The 13,449-nt window shown below is 47.6% G+C and overlaps 1 protein-coding gene across 2 annotated transcripts in view; it reads right to left on the reverse strand.

Annotated features, from left to right (window-relative positions):
- LYST (lysosomal trafficking regulator) overlaps nucleotides 1-13,449 on the reverse strand; it is a 287,630-nt gene that overhangs the window by 27,175 nt on the left and 247,006 nt on the right. For both annotated transcript variants that reach the window (XM_068231777.1, XM_068231776.1), the window contains exons 46-47: nucleotides 13,006-13,142; nucleotides 11,361-11,459 (exon numbers count right to left, since the gene is read on the reverse strand). In XM_068231777.1, the coding sequence (XP_068087878.1) occupies nucleotides 11,361-11,459; nucleotides 13,006-13,142 (236 nt within the window). The remainder of the gene's footprint in view (nucleotides 1-11,360; nucleotides 11,460-13,005; nucleotides 13,143-13,449) is intronic.

The following is a 13,449-nucleotide window of genomic DNA, read 5'->3' on the forward strand; positions in this document are numbered from 1 at the left end:
TGTCATTTTCCGCTAACTTGTGACAAAAAATAAAATCTTCTATGAACTCACCATAGTCCTAACAGAATACCTTGGGGTGTCTTCTTTCTAAAATGGGGTCATTTGTGGGGTTCCTATACTGCCCTGGCATTTTAGGGGCCCTAAACCATGAGGAGTAGTCTGGAAATCAAATGCTGCAAAATGACCTGTGAAATCCTAAAGGTACTCATTGGACTTTGGGCCCCTTAGCACAGTTAGGGTGCAAAAAAGTGCCACACATGTGGTATCGCCGTACTCGGGAGAAGTAGTATAATGTGTTTTGGGGTGTATTTTTACACATACCCATGCTGGGTGGGAGAAATATCTCTTTAAATGACAATCTTTTGATATTTTTTTTTTTTTACACACAATTGTCTATTTACAGAGATATTTCTCCCACCCAGCATGGGTATGTGTAAAAATACACCCCAAAACACATTATACTACTTCTCCTGAGTACGGCGATACCACATGTGTGACAATTTTTTGCAGCCTAGGTGCGCTAAGGGGCCCAACGTCCTATTCACAGGTCATTTTGAGGCATTTGTTTTCTAGACTACTCCTCACGGTTTAGGGCCCCTAAAATGCCAGGGCAGTATAGGAACCCCACAAGTGACCCCATTTTTGAAAGAAGACACCCCAAGGTATTCCGTTAGGAGTATGGTGAGTTCATAGAAGATTTTATTTTTTGTCACAAGTTAGTGAAAAATGACACTTTGTGAAAAAGAACAATAAAAATCAATTTCCGCTAACTTTTGACAAAAAATAAAATCTTCTATGAACTCGTCATACACATAACAGAATACATTGGGGTGTCTTTTTTTCTAAAATGGGGTCACTTGTGGGGTTCCTATCCTGCCCTGGCATTTTACGGGCCCAAAACCGTGAGTAGTCTGGAAACCAAATGTCTCAAAATGACTGTTCAGGGGTATAAGCATCTGCAAATTTTGATGACAGGTGGTGTATGAGGGGGCGAATTTTGTGGAACCGGTCATAAGCAGGGTGGCCTTTTAGATGACAGGTTGTATTGGGCCTGATCTGATGGATAGGATTGCTAGGGGGTGACAGGACGTGATTGATGGATGTCTCAGGGGGTGGTTAGAGGGGAAAATAGATGCAATCAATGCACTGGGGAGGTGATCGGAAGGGGGTCTGAGGGGGATCTGAGGGTTTGGCCGAGTGATCAGGAGCCCACACGGGGCAAATTAGGGCCTGATCTGATGGGTAGGTGTGCTAGGGGGTGACAGGAGGTGATTGATGGGTGTCTCAAGGTGTGATTAGAGGGGGGAATAGATGCAAGCAATGCACTGGCGAGGTGATTAGGGCTGGGGTCTGAGGGCGTTCTGAGGGTATGGGCGGGTGATCGAGTGCCCTAGGGGCAGATAGGGGTCTAATCTGATGGGTAGCAGTGACAGGGGGTGATTGATGGGTAATTAGTGGGTGTTTGGAGGAGAGAACGGATGTAAATACTGCACTTGGGAGGTGATCTGATGTCGGATCTGCGGGCGATCTATTGGTGTGGGTGGGTGATCAGATTGCCTGCAAGGGGCAGGTTAGGGGCTGATTGATGGGTGGCAGTGACGGGGGGTGATTGATGGGTGGCAGTGACAGGGGGTGATTGATGGGTGGCAGTGACAGGGGGTGATTAATGGGTGATTGACAGGTGATTGACAGGTGATCAGTGGGTTATTACAGGGAAGGACAGATGTAAATAATGCCCTGGCGAATTGATAAGGGGGGGTCTGAGGGCAATCTGAGCGTGTAGGCGGGTGATTTGGTGCCCGCAAGGGGCAGATTAGGGTCTGATCTGATGGGTAACAGTGACAGGTGGTGATAGGGGGTGATTGATGGGTAATTAGTGGGTGTTTAGAGGAGAGAATAGATGTAAACACTGCGCTTGGGAGGTGATCTGATGTCGGATCTGCGGTCGATCTATTGGTGTGGGTGGGTGATCAGATTGCCCGCAAGGGGCAGATTAGGGGCTGATTGATGGGTGGCAGTGACAGGGGGTGATTGATGGGTGATTGACAGGTAATCAGGGGGGATAGATGCATACAGTACATGGGGGGGGGGGGGTCTGGGGAGAATCTGAGGGGTGGGGGGTGATCAGGAGGGAGCAGGGGGCAGGGGGGGGATTAAAAAAAAACTGCGTTGACAGATAGTGGCAGGGAGTGATTGATGGGTGATTAGGGGGGGTGATTGGGTGTAAACATGGGTCTGGGGGGTGGGCAGGAGCGGGGTCTGAGGGGTGCTGTGGGCGATCAGGGGGTGGGGGGGGGAAATCAGTGTGTTTGGTGCAGACTAGGGTGGCTGCAGCCTGCCCTGGTGGTCCCTCGGACACTGGGACCACCAGGGCAGGAGGCAGCCTGTATAATACACTTTGTAAACATTACAAAGTGTATTATACACTTTGTATGCGGCGATCGTCGGGTCAACATCCCGCCGGCGCTTCCGTATGGCCGGCGGGATGTTGCGGCAGGTGAGCGGAACGAGGCGGCGGCGGAGGATCGCGTCACGGATGACGCAATCGCTCCGCCCATGCCCTTACAAGGACCGCCGCCTTTGGGCATGAGCTGGCCCTTGCGGGCTCCACTTCCCGGCCGCCCCTGTGCGTTAGGCGGTCGGGAAGTGGTTAACATTCCTATTGACACCGATAACACTGTCTCCAAAAAACTTCTATCACTCACTTCCTCCTATGGCTTGCCTCAGTGGTCCTCTACCTCAACCCAAATAGATGGCCATACGCTTGACCTCGTATTCACTCATCTATGTTCTGTCACTGACTTTACTAACCACTCTCTGACCATAACCAACTTAGCTTCTCTCTCTCCTCCTCTTTTCCTACCACCCTGGCACAAGCACTCTCACATACTCGAAGAAACTATCGCAATCTAGACATTCAAACTGTCTGTGATGCCCTAGCACCTCTCCTCACACAATCCTTCACTGACCCAGACTCGGCTGCCATACACTACAACAGCTGCATTACAAAAGTCATGGATGACTTCGCCCCCCTCGTCAATGTCCGCCCTCACCGTGTCAGTCGCCAACTCTGGATGACCAAAATCCCTAAACAGTTAAAAAGAGGTTTTAGAGCAGCTGAACGGCGCTGGGGGAAAAGTAACAAGTGAGGACTTCAGCTCATATAAAATTGCCTTGAACAACTTCAGAAATGCACTCTCCGTGGCAAAACAGTCCTATTTTTCTTCCCTAATATCCACCCATTTACACAATCCAAAACGCTTGTTCAGCACCATTCAACTCAGTTCTCCAACCCCCTCCTCCTCCATCTTGCTTATCAGCTGATAAAACTGATAAAATTGAAAAAATCCGAAGTGAATTCTCCTTGCAGCCCTCAAATCCCACCTCCACACCTCTCATTGACTGCCCTCTAACTGCCTTCTCTCCACTCTCTGAACACTCTCTCTCCTCTATAATTGCCAAAGCTAATCTAACCACCTGTTCTTTGGATCCTATTCCCTCCCATTTCATTTCACAGCTATCTTCATCTCTCTTGCCTGCACTAACAACCTTTTTAACCTGTCCCTCTCCACTGGAATCTTTCCGTCCCCACTCAAAAAAGCTGTTGTGACACCACTACTTAAAAAACCTTCTCTAGATCCTACCACACTTGCCAACTACCGCCCAGTGTCACTTCTCCCATTTGCATCCAAACTACTTGAACGCCATATACATGCAGAATTAAGCCATTATTTATCTGCTAACTCCCTACTTGATCAGTTCCAGTCTGGCTTTCGCTCTAACCACTCCACGGAAACAGCCCTTACCAAAGTGGCCAATGACCTTCTTACAGCCAAATCCAAAGGTCAATTTTCCATACTCATCCTTCTTGACTGGTCATCAGCATTTGATACTGTCGACACCACCTTACTCCTAAAAATACTTTCAAATGTAGGAATAAAGGGCCGCCGGATTTGTACTTTTTACCGCCCAAGGCCGTCCGTCATCAGCCGCCCCCACCTCCCCCTCCCCAACTATTAACATCCTCACCACTACCCCTGCCGAACTGAAACATTCCCCCACAATAAAAGCAGAGATATAATGCCCACTTGGAGGTTGCGGAAGTGTATCTCCCACAGGAGCACTAGAGGTAGTGGTACATTTTATTATAAGCTATGTTCCCTGTACAGCATAGGTCTCTATGCACCCCAGAGGGCTTACAGGATCCACTGTGACTAGCAACATGTATGGCACGTCCGTAATTGGTGCAAGCACTAGTGCTCAGGTCGAAGATGTGCAAATCATTAGAATCATACAATGGTGCCTTCCAGGGAATTCTGTTTTACTCTGGGAGAATGTACTCTCCCAAAACTGTATTGTGATGTGTGCATATACTGTATATGCAGTATTAGTGTGATATTTTCATGTGCATGGAGTGTGTGTGTGTGTGTGTGTGTGTGTGTGTGTGTGTGTGTGTGTGTGTGTGTGTGTGTGTGTGTGTGTGTGTGTGTGTGTGTGGAGTATGTGTGCGTATGATGTGTGCATATGTATGGTGTGTGTGATAGGAGGAGGAAAGAGAGTGAGGGGGTGAGAGAGGGAGGGGCAGAGAGAGGGGGAGAAAGAGAGGGAGGGGGCAGAGAGAGAGAGGAGAAAGAGAGGGAAGGGGCAGAGAGAGAGGAGAAAGAGAGGGAGGGGGCAGAGAGAGAGAGAGTGGGGGAGAAAGAGAGGGAGGAGGCAGAGAGAGTGGAGGAGAAAGAGAGACGGGGGGGGCAGAGAGTGGGGGAGAAAGAGAGGGAGGGGGCAGAGAGAGAGAGAGAGAGAGAGAGAGAGAGAGAGAGGAGAAATAGAGGGAGGGGGGCAGAGAGAGAGAGAGAGTGGGGGAGAAAGAGAGGGAGGGGCAGAGAGAGAGAGAGAGAGAGAGAGGAGAAAGAGAGGGAGGGGACAGAGAGAGAGAGTGGGGGAGAAAGAGAGGGAGGAGGGCAGAGAGAGTGGGGGAGAAAGAGGGAGGAGGGCAGAGAGAGTGGAGGAGAAAGAGGGAGGAGGGCAGAGAGAGTGGGGGAGAAAGAGGGAGGAGGGCAGAGAGAGTGGGGGAGAAAGAGGGAGGAGGGCAGAGAGAGTGGGGAAGAAAAAGGGAGGAGGGCAGAGAGAGTGGGGAGAAAGAGAGGGGGGGGCAGAGAGAGAGAGAGAGAGAGAGAGAGGAGAAATAGAGGGAGGGGGGCAGAGAGATAGAGAGTGGGGGAGAAAGAGAGGGAGGGGGCAGAGAGAGAGAGAGAGAGAGAGAGAGAGGAGAAAGAGAGGGAGGGGGCAGAGAGAGAGAGAGTGGGGGAGAAAGAGAGGGAGGAGGGCAGAGAGAGGGAGAGTGGGGGAGAAAGAGAGGGAAAGGGCAGGGAGAGTGGGGGAGAAAGAGGGAGGAGGGCAGAGAGAGTGGAGGAGAAAGAGGGAGGAGGGCAGAGAGAGTGGGGGAGAAAGAGGGAGGGGGGCAGAGAGAGAGTGGGGGAGAATGAGAAGGGCAGAGAGAGAGTGGGGGAGAATGAGAGGGGCAGAGAGAAAGTGGGGGAGAAAGAGAGGGAAGAGAGAGAGTGGGGGAGAAAGAGAGGGAAGAGAGAGTGGGAGAGAAATAGAGACAGGGGGCAGAGAGAGAGAGAGTGGGGAGAAAGAGAGTGAGGGGGCAGAGAGAGTGGGGGAGAAAGAGAGGGAGGGGGGCAGAGGGAGAGGGCAGAGAGAGTGGGGGAGAAAGAGACAGGGGGGCAGAGAGAGAGAGAGTGGGGAAAAAGAGAGGGAGGGGGGCAGAGAGAGTGGGGAAGAAAGAGAGGGAGGGGGCAGAGAGAGTGGGGGGAGAAAGAGGGAGGGGGGCAGAGAGAGAGGGGGGGGGGAGGGAAGAGAGGGAGGGGGCAGAGAGAGTGGGGGAGAAAGAGAGGGAGGGAGGCAGAGAGAGAGGTGAGAAAGAGCAGGAGGTGGAAAAGAGTGTCTTACCAAAGCTATCTCCTTCCTCCACACGCTGACTCACTCACTCAGCCCCAGCAGCACGGCAGCTTTAAGACCTTTTGACCTCCTCTTCTGACCTGGCAGGACGCTAAAACTTCAGCTGCCAGAGTCACGAAGGCTGCCGAGTGCTGAATTACAGGGGAGACAGAGATCCAGCTCATGCTGAAGCCACAGGTGATGCAGGCAGAATGCTCTCCTGTGACTTGAGGGGGAGAGGAAGTTGGGCAGCATCAGCGGCAATGCAGGCACAGAAGCTCGCAGCAGTGATAGATGCCTGTTCTTTATGTCACTCTCCCTGGACGGAAGCGGAATTAGCGAGTGGCATACATCGGGGTGCCAATTTGCACCCAGGCAACATGTGTTTCCTCCTGTGTGTTCCGCTTCCTGCCGCCAGTGCCCCTTCGGGAATTTTCTTATCCTCTGCCAGCCACATTAGGAGTCCTAACATGACAGAACTGGCCACCCAGCCTGCCGCCCGCTGCGATCCATAAACTTTTGGTGCAGGGCGGCCATGGATGGACCAGGTGTGGCTTCCTGCACGTGTTATTTATCGGAGTAGGACAGTGCAGGCAGCGGCTGCAACTGGGCTGCCTGGAGGATAGTGCGGTCGGGCACTTTGCCTCCTCATTGTTTGAATCTGGCCCTCAGCCGCCCTAAACTAGGTCAATTTATCTGGCGCCCTAGGCCAGTGCCTAGGTTGGCCGTGCCAGAAATCCGGCCCTGTTGCTCTCACATGGTTATCTTCCTACCTCTCTGGAAGGTCCTTCACAGTCTCCTACTCCGATCAGATCTCTTCTCCTCATGCTTTGTCTGTCGGGGTTCCCCAAGGCTCTGTCCTCGGTCCCCTCCTCTTTTCCATCTACATGCACGGTCTTGGTGATTTAATCAACTCATTCGGGTTTCAATACCACCTCTATGCAGACGATACACAACTGTACCTCTCTGCCCCAGACCTTAACTCCCTCCTCAAACGTGTTCCTGACTGCTTGTCTGTTATATCCTCCTTCATGTCCTCTTGCTTCCTAAAAGTTAATATGAGTAAAACAGAACTAATAATTTTTCCACCATCTCTGTCCACCTCCCTGCCTGAAGTAACAATAAATGTTAACACTCCCATAACTTCAGTTCCCAAAGCTCGGTGCTTGGGGTTAATATTCGACTCATCTCTCTCTTTTATTCCTCATGTTCACTCCATAACCAGCTCCTGCCATCTCCAACTCAAAAACATATCTCGCATCCGTCCTTTTCTCACTCAAGACACAACTAAAATGTTAATACATGCTCTTATAATTTCTCGTCTGGACTACTGCAACATACTACTTTGTGGATTACCTTCTAACAGACTGGCCCCGCTCCAGTCGGTACTGAACTTAGCTGCTCATCTCATTCATCTTTTTTCCCGATCTTCCTCTGCCGACCCTCTTTGTCAAGCTCTTCACTGGCTGCTAATTAACCAGAGGATTCAGTTCAAACTCCTAACCCTAACCTACAAAGCTCTCCACAATCTCTCTTCCTGGTACATATCCTCTCTAATTTCCATATATAAACCCAATCGCAATCTCAGATCGTCACATGATCTTCTGTTGTCCTCCTCTAGAATCAACTCCTCACATTCACGTTTACAAGACTTCGCACGCGCTTCGCCCCTCCTCTGGAATGCCCTCCCACAACACACCAGTCACTCGACAACCTTTGTTACCTTTAAACGCTCTCTAAAAACACACTTGTTCCGACAAGCGTATGCGCTACCTTAGGCCACTTCCCTTTGTCCTAAGACCAAATTGCACTCCTACTAGGTATCCTAAAACACACAGCCTCTATATATTTGTTGCATACTACCCCTCCTCCTGTTTCCCCCCCATTCCCTTTAGATTGTAAGCTCGCAAGGGCAGGGCTCTCTCCCCCTTTTGTGTCTTGGTAACCATTATACATTTTATTCATCATGTTACTTTTATCACTGTCATTACCAATTCTATATTTTGTATCATTCCTTGTATTTAAGTCACTAATTATGTATCTTGTATTTTGGTGTGCACCATTGTCTGTATTATGTACCCCATGTTTGTTTCTTACTTTGTACAGCGCCACGGAATATGTTGGAATATATGAAAAACCCCTACCATTCCATCCCTCCAGATCTTTTTTTAATTACATTTAATAATGGAAGATAATTTAGGGAGTACAGCCTCGATAGATCACTTGGTAACATTATTCCCAAATATTTTATAGCCTCTTTCTTAAAAGGAAATGAAAAAACACTTTCTACCAACTTCACCACTCCTGGTGTCAATGACACATTCAGTGCTTCAGACTTAGTCATATTAATCTTGAAATTTGAAAAAAAAAAAAAAAAAGTCTCAATTTCCTTAAAGAGAACCCGAGGTGGGATTTGATGATCTTAGTGGGGCAAAGAGAATGGTTGTGCACACTATCACCAGCCTCTGTTGCCCTATGGTGTGCCCCCAGGACCCCTCTGCGCTCTGGGATCCCCAGCGCCGTGCTGGCGACACACAGCATGTCGCCAGCAAGCTGTTTACCTGAGACTGTCTGTCAGCGCCACTCCCCCGCCTCTTCTGTATCGGCGCTACCCGCCCACGTCCCTTTCCTCCCGCTGATTGGAGGGAAGGGACACCATCATAGGATCTTCCTTCATTGAGGACCACTTAAACAATGCCATTGTTCTTGCTACATTATCTCTCCCTTCTCTCCCAGGCACAAACCCAACCTGATCTCCTTTAACTACTAATCCCAGCCATGGCTTAATTCTCTCAACTAAAATTTTAGCAAACATTTTTATATCCAAATTCAGTAATGATATAGGCCTGTAACTTTGACACAAATCTGGGTCTTTTCCACTCTTATGAATAACGGTTATATGGGCCTCTAACACATCTTTAGGCATTTCTCTACCCTATTTGAGGGAATTAAAGAATCTACACATAGGTGGCACTAGAAAATCATTGAAAATGCTAAAGTATTGCTTTATGAAACCATCAGGACCCGGTGACTTACCCACCTTCATGGTTTTTATCATAGCTAACACCTCCTCTTCATTAATCTCTTTTTCCATTATATCTCTATTTTCCTGTGATATTTTTACCATCCCAGATCCTCCTAGATATTTCCACATCCCTTTATCAAATCCCTGGATCCATTTTTCGAACGTCCATACAGTGAAGAATAATACTCCTTAAAACCATTCGCTATTTTGTGTGCCTGCAGCTCAACCCCCCCCCCCCCCCCATTCTTCTTAATCCTAGGAATATATGCATTTTTCCTTTGTCCTTTTAATGCCCTTGCCGATTACCCTCCACTTGTATTTGCATTTTCAAACCATTTAGCAGATTAAATTCTATTTTTTTCCCTCAATCTACTCTCTAATAACTCTGCCAATTTGATTTTTACCCTGTTCAAATTATCTATTGCTTTCTGATCTAATAAGCTCTTATGTTCTAATTCCAATTTTCCTATTTCTGATAATTCCGTAATTTTACCATTGTACTCTTTCTATTTTTTTGGCTCCCAAGGATATATAGACCCCCCACCACCACCGCCTTATGAGCTGACCACACTATGCCCTTGTCCATACCATCCAATTCGTTATCCTCAAAATATTCCACTAATGTTTTTTTTATCTTGTCTAACTTCTATATCATCTAGAAGATTGCGATTAAGTCTCCAATGCCAATCGCCTATTTTTAACCCCTAAATCCAAGTCAAACCACACAGGAGCATGATCTGAAATAGTTATACTCCCTATACCTGATCCTTTTACTCTATCCAAAAAATATTGATCCGAAAACAAAATATCTATCCTTGTATATATTTCATGCAGCGATTGCTGATGGGAGACTGATGACGGAGCTCTGCTCTGTCATTCATGTGGAGATGCGTGCGCAATCTCCTGCAAAACCCCGCCACAGGACTTGACGCCAATTGGCATTAAGCGGTCTGGGGGCTGCCACCGCATTCACACCCATCGGCGTGACACGGTCGTTGGGGGTTAAAGCCCTTGGCATTAAACTGAATTTAAATAACATGATGCTTCGGGCAGCAGCCAGCTAAATTTGTACAATTCTGTCTAAAACAACTTAACTGATAACATGGAATTCAGGAATCACTTTTAGGATGGTGACAACTCTACAAATGCAGTTATTAAAGCTGAACTCTGGGCACTGATAAAGTGCCAGTACAAGCCATGTTCACTAGAGTGTGGGGGTGAAGAGGTCAGATATCCCCGCGGTATAGTAGGGGGGGACAAAGGGAGATAGCGGTAACATGGGGAAAGGAAACAGACACATGGGAGTTAGTGGGGACAGAAAATAGACACCTAGGGACAGAAGGGGGGACCTGGGGGCAGAAGGAGGGACACGTGGGAGGACAGAAGGGGGGACCTGGGGACAGAAGGGGGGACACGTGGGAGGACAGAAAGGACACCTGGGGACAAAAGAGGGACACCTGGGAGGATGGAAGGGGACACCTGGGAGGATGGAAGGGGACACCTGGGAGGATGGAAGGGGACACCTGGGAGGATGGAAGGGGACGCCTGGGAGGATGGAAGGGGACGCCTGGGAGGAAGGAAGGGGACGCCTGGGAGGAAGGAAGGGGACGCCTGGGAGGATGGAAGGGGACGCCTGGGAGGATGGAAGGGGACACCTGGGAGGATGGAAGGGGGCACCTGGGAGGATGGAAGGGGGCACCTGGGAGGATGGAAGGGGGCACCTGGGAGGATGGAAGGGGACACCTGGGAGGATGGAAGGGGGCACCTGGGAGGATGGAAGGGGGCACCTGGGAGGATGGAAGGGGACGCCTGGGAGGATGAAAGGGGACGCCTGGGAGGATGGAAGGGGACGCCTGGGAGGATGGAAGGGGACACCTGGGAGGATGGAAGGGGACACCTGGGAGGATGGAAGGGGACACCTGGGAGGATGGAAGGGGACACCTGGGAGGATGGAAGGGGACACCTGGGAGGACGGAAAGGGACACCTGGGAGGATGGAAGGGGACACCTGGGAGGACGGAAGGGGACATAGGAGGATACCAACTGGGGGAGAACATCTACAAGATGCTCCTAGAACATGGACCTAGGTGCATTTTATATTCCGGAGTGTCTTATTTTGTGAAAAATACGGTATATATCTTTCTATCCCCAAACTCCAGTATGAGATGTATTCAATTACATTACACAGTACAAAAAGTAAAACAATCCAATATTGAATTAAAAAAAGATTCAAAAACAAAAAAAAAAAAACCAGTTATATCTAAAACTAAAAAGATTTCCTTTACTGGTAGATTTGCAGTCTTTGACCTTGCCTTTTATTACATCAAACCATGTCACACATCTTAGCTTTCTATGAAAAGAAGCAACATGGATATAGAAAAGAGATACAAACTTACTGTTGTGTTAGTGAAACGATTTAGGTATGCAGTGATGACGCCACATTTACTCCCTGTATAAAGTTGACAACTGTCTGGCACCCAAGCACAGCTTGTGATCTATTGAGGTTTACAAGAGAAATAAGATTACATTAAAAGTAGGACTTACTAGTAACAAATTACTATTAACTCACAACTATTCCAGCTATCAATCTCCCAACGATCAAGACACAATTTTAAATATCTTAAGAAACTAGAACATTTTTTGACTTGATAATAAACCCAGCCTGCTACTACTTTTAGCATTTCTGATATCAATGCATACAAATGTCAATGCAATTAAAATTATTTAGATCCATGAGTATTATCATTAAACATTTATGTATGAAAAAAACATGACATAAGTAGACGCTATGCCAGAATCATATGCACTGAGGATTGTGTATCTTAAAATCACCCCACCCCCCACACACACAGCAGACATGAATTGTGTGATTGTACCCTCCCGGTATTGTGTACACCTTCTCCTCCCCTTGGCATTCACGGGTAGTCATCTGGGCGTTTATCCTCCCATCCACGTCAGCATCAATATAATGTGGCCAATTGTGTCATATAAGTGTGGCCATCCTCACTCCCTCCTCTACAACAAGTGTGATGACCGTTCTCCTCTCCCAACTGCTGCTACTATTTCCTACCCCCAGTGATTAATGTGGCCAAAATAATGCAACCTCCCATATATGCAAAGACGGCGCTGGGAAATTTCAGCACAGGGTGATGCCAAAAAAGTCTCACCCTGCTAGTGCAAAATTCTGGTCAATGTTGATTACAATTCCTCCTCCAGGCCACCATGGACATTGAGGAAATATGTAATTTGGCTTCTAGCTATTGCTGGCAGTAAAAGTATGCAGTTTTTAAAGTAATCTGGGCTCAGTCTTTTGATGGCGCCCAAATTACTGTCTAAGCACCACTGTAGCTTTAATTCACATTACGGCCTATGGCGGTGCATGGTGTGCCCAAATTACCAGAGCACTTTCTGCCTGCCTCGCCCCCCCCCCAATAACGTTTAGGCAGTATAATCCCCCCCCCCCCAAAAGCAAAGCTCGCCCAGTATATGACCCCCCTGCCTTAATAAGTTTGGGCAATATAAAAATCCCACACAGCAAACACCAGTCTGCACACACCTTAGTAGGTCTGCACTGATAGAACTGATTATGGTACAGGTAGTCCTCGATTAAGGAACGAGATAGGGACTGTAGGCTCGTTCTTAACCTGAATCTGTTCTTAAGTCGGAACAATGTGCTATTTCTGTCCCCTGTACCTCCCTCTGTGCCCCCCTCTGTGTCACCTCTTCCCTCTGTGCCTGCTTATACAAATTTAAAAGCCTTTTTCTTTGAATGTTTTAAAATCGATTTTCTCAAAAACTACAAGTCCAATTTGGAAAATTGGGGCTTGTTCCCATGGAAACACTGAATCCATGTCGTTCGTATCGGCGGGTCGTTCGTAAGTCGGGGACTACCTGTAGTTGAAATTTCCATGCTCTACCACTGAATAAGTTCATTACATCCAACTAAAATATGATTGCTAAAATGTATGACATCAACAGCTTTTGGCTTCCAGCAAGTTTCTGTATATCGTATAGGTTATCATATATAGGTTAACATGTTACCTCAAGCAGTTCAGAGCACTGAATGAAGTTCACAGGGGGTTCACTCTGTTTACTCTTCAGTCTCAGGATATTATCGGGATATCCCCAGCTGAGGATTGCGGACCACTGAATGTCAGTGCTGTGCATGCTTCGAACACCTACAATAAACGATAACTCACTGTAATTAAATTATTTCATACACTATTATACAGTAATCTGCTATTTTTCTAAATATGTGAATAATTGCAGTTTTCACACAAACCCCTACAGAGGGGTTGAAGAACACAGGTAAACATAAGTAATTCAACAAAGCATGCAAATAAGTATCTACTATTAGGAAGTAAAAGCTTCTAAGATTTGCTTGGGTGACACCCGATATTAGCACCTCCTTCAAGTGAACCTAAACGGAAGTTATTTATATATAAAAAAAAAAAAAAAAAAAAAAAAAAACAACTTTCTTTTACC

The sequence above is a fragment of the Hyperolius riggenbachi genome, chromosome 4 (assembly GCF_040937935.1).
Source record: "Hyperolius riggenbachi isolate aHypRig1 chromosome 4, aHypRig1.pri, whole genome shotgun sequence".
NCBI classification, from domain to species: Eukaryota; Metazoa; Chordata; class Amphibia; order Anura; family Hyperoliidae; genus Hyperolius; species Hyperolius riggenbachi.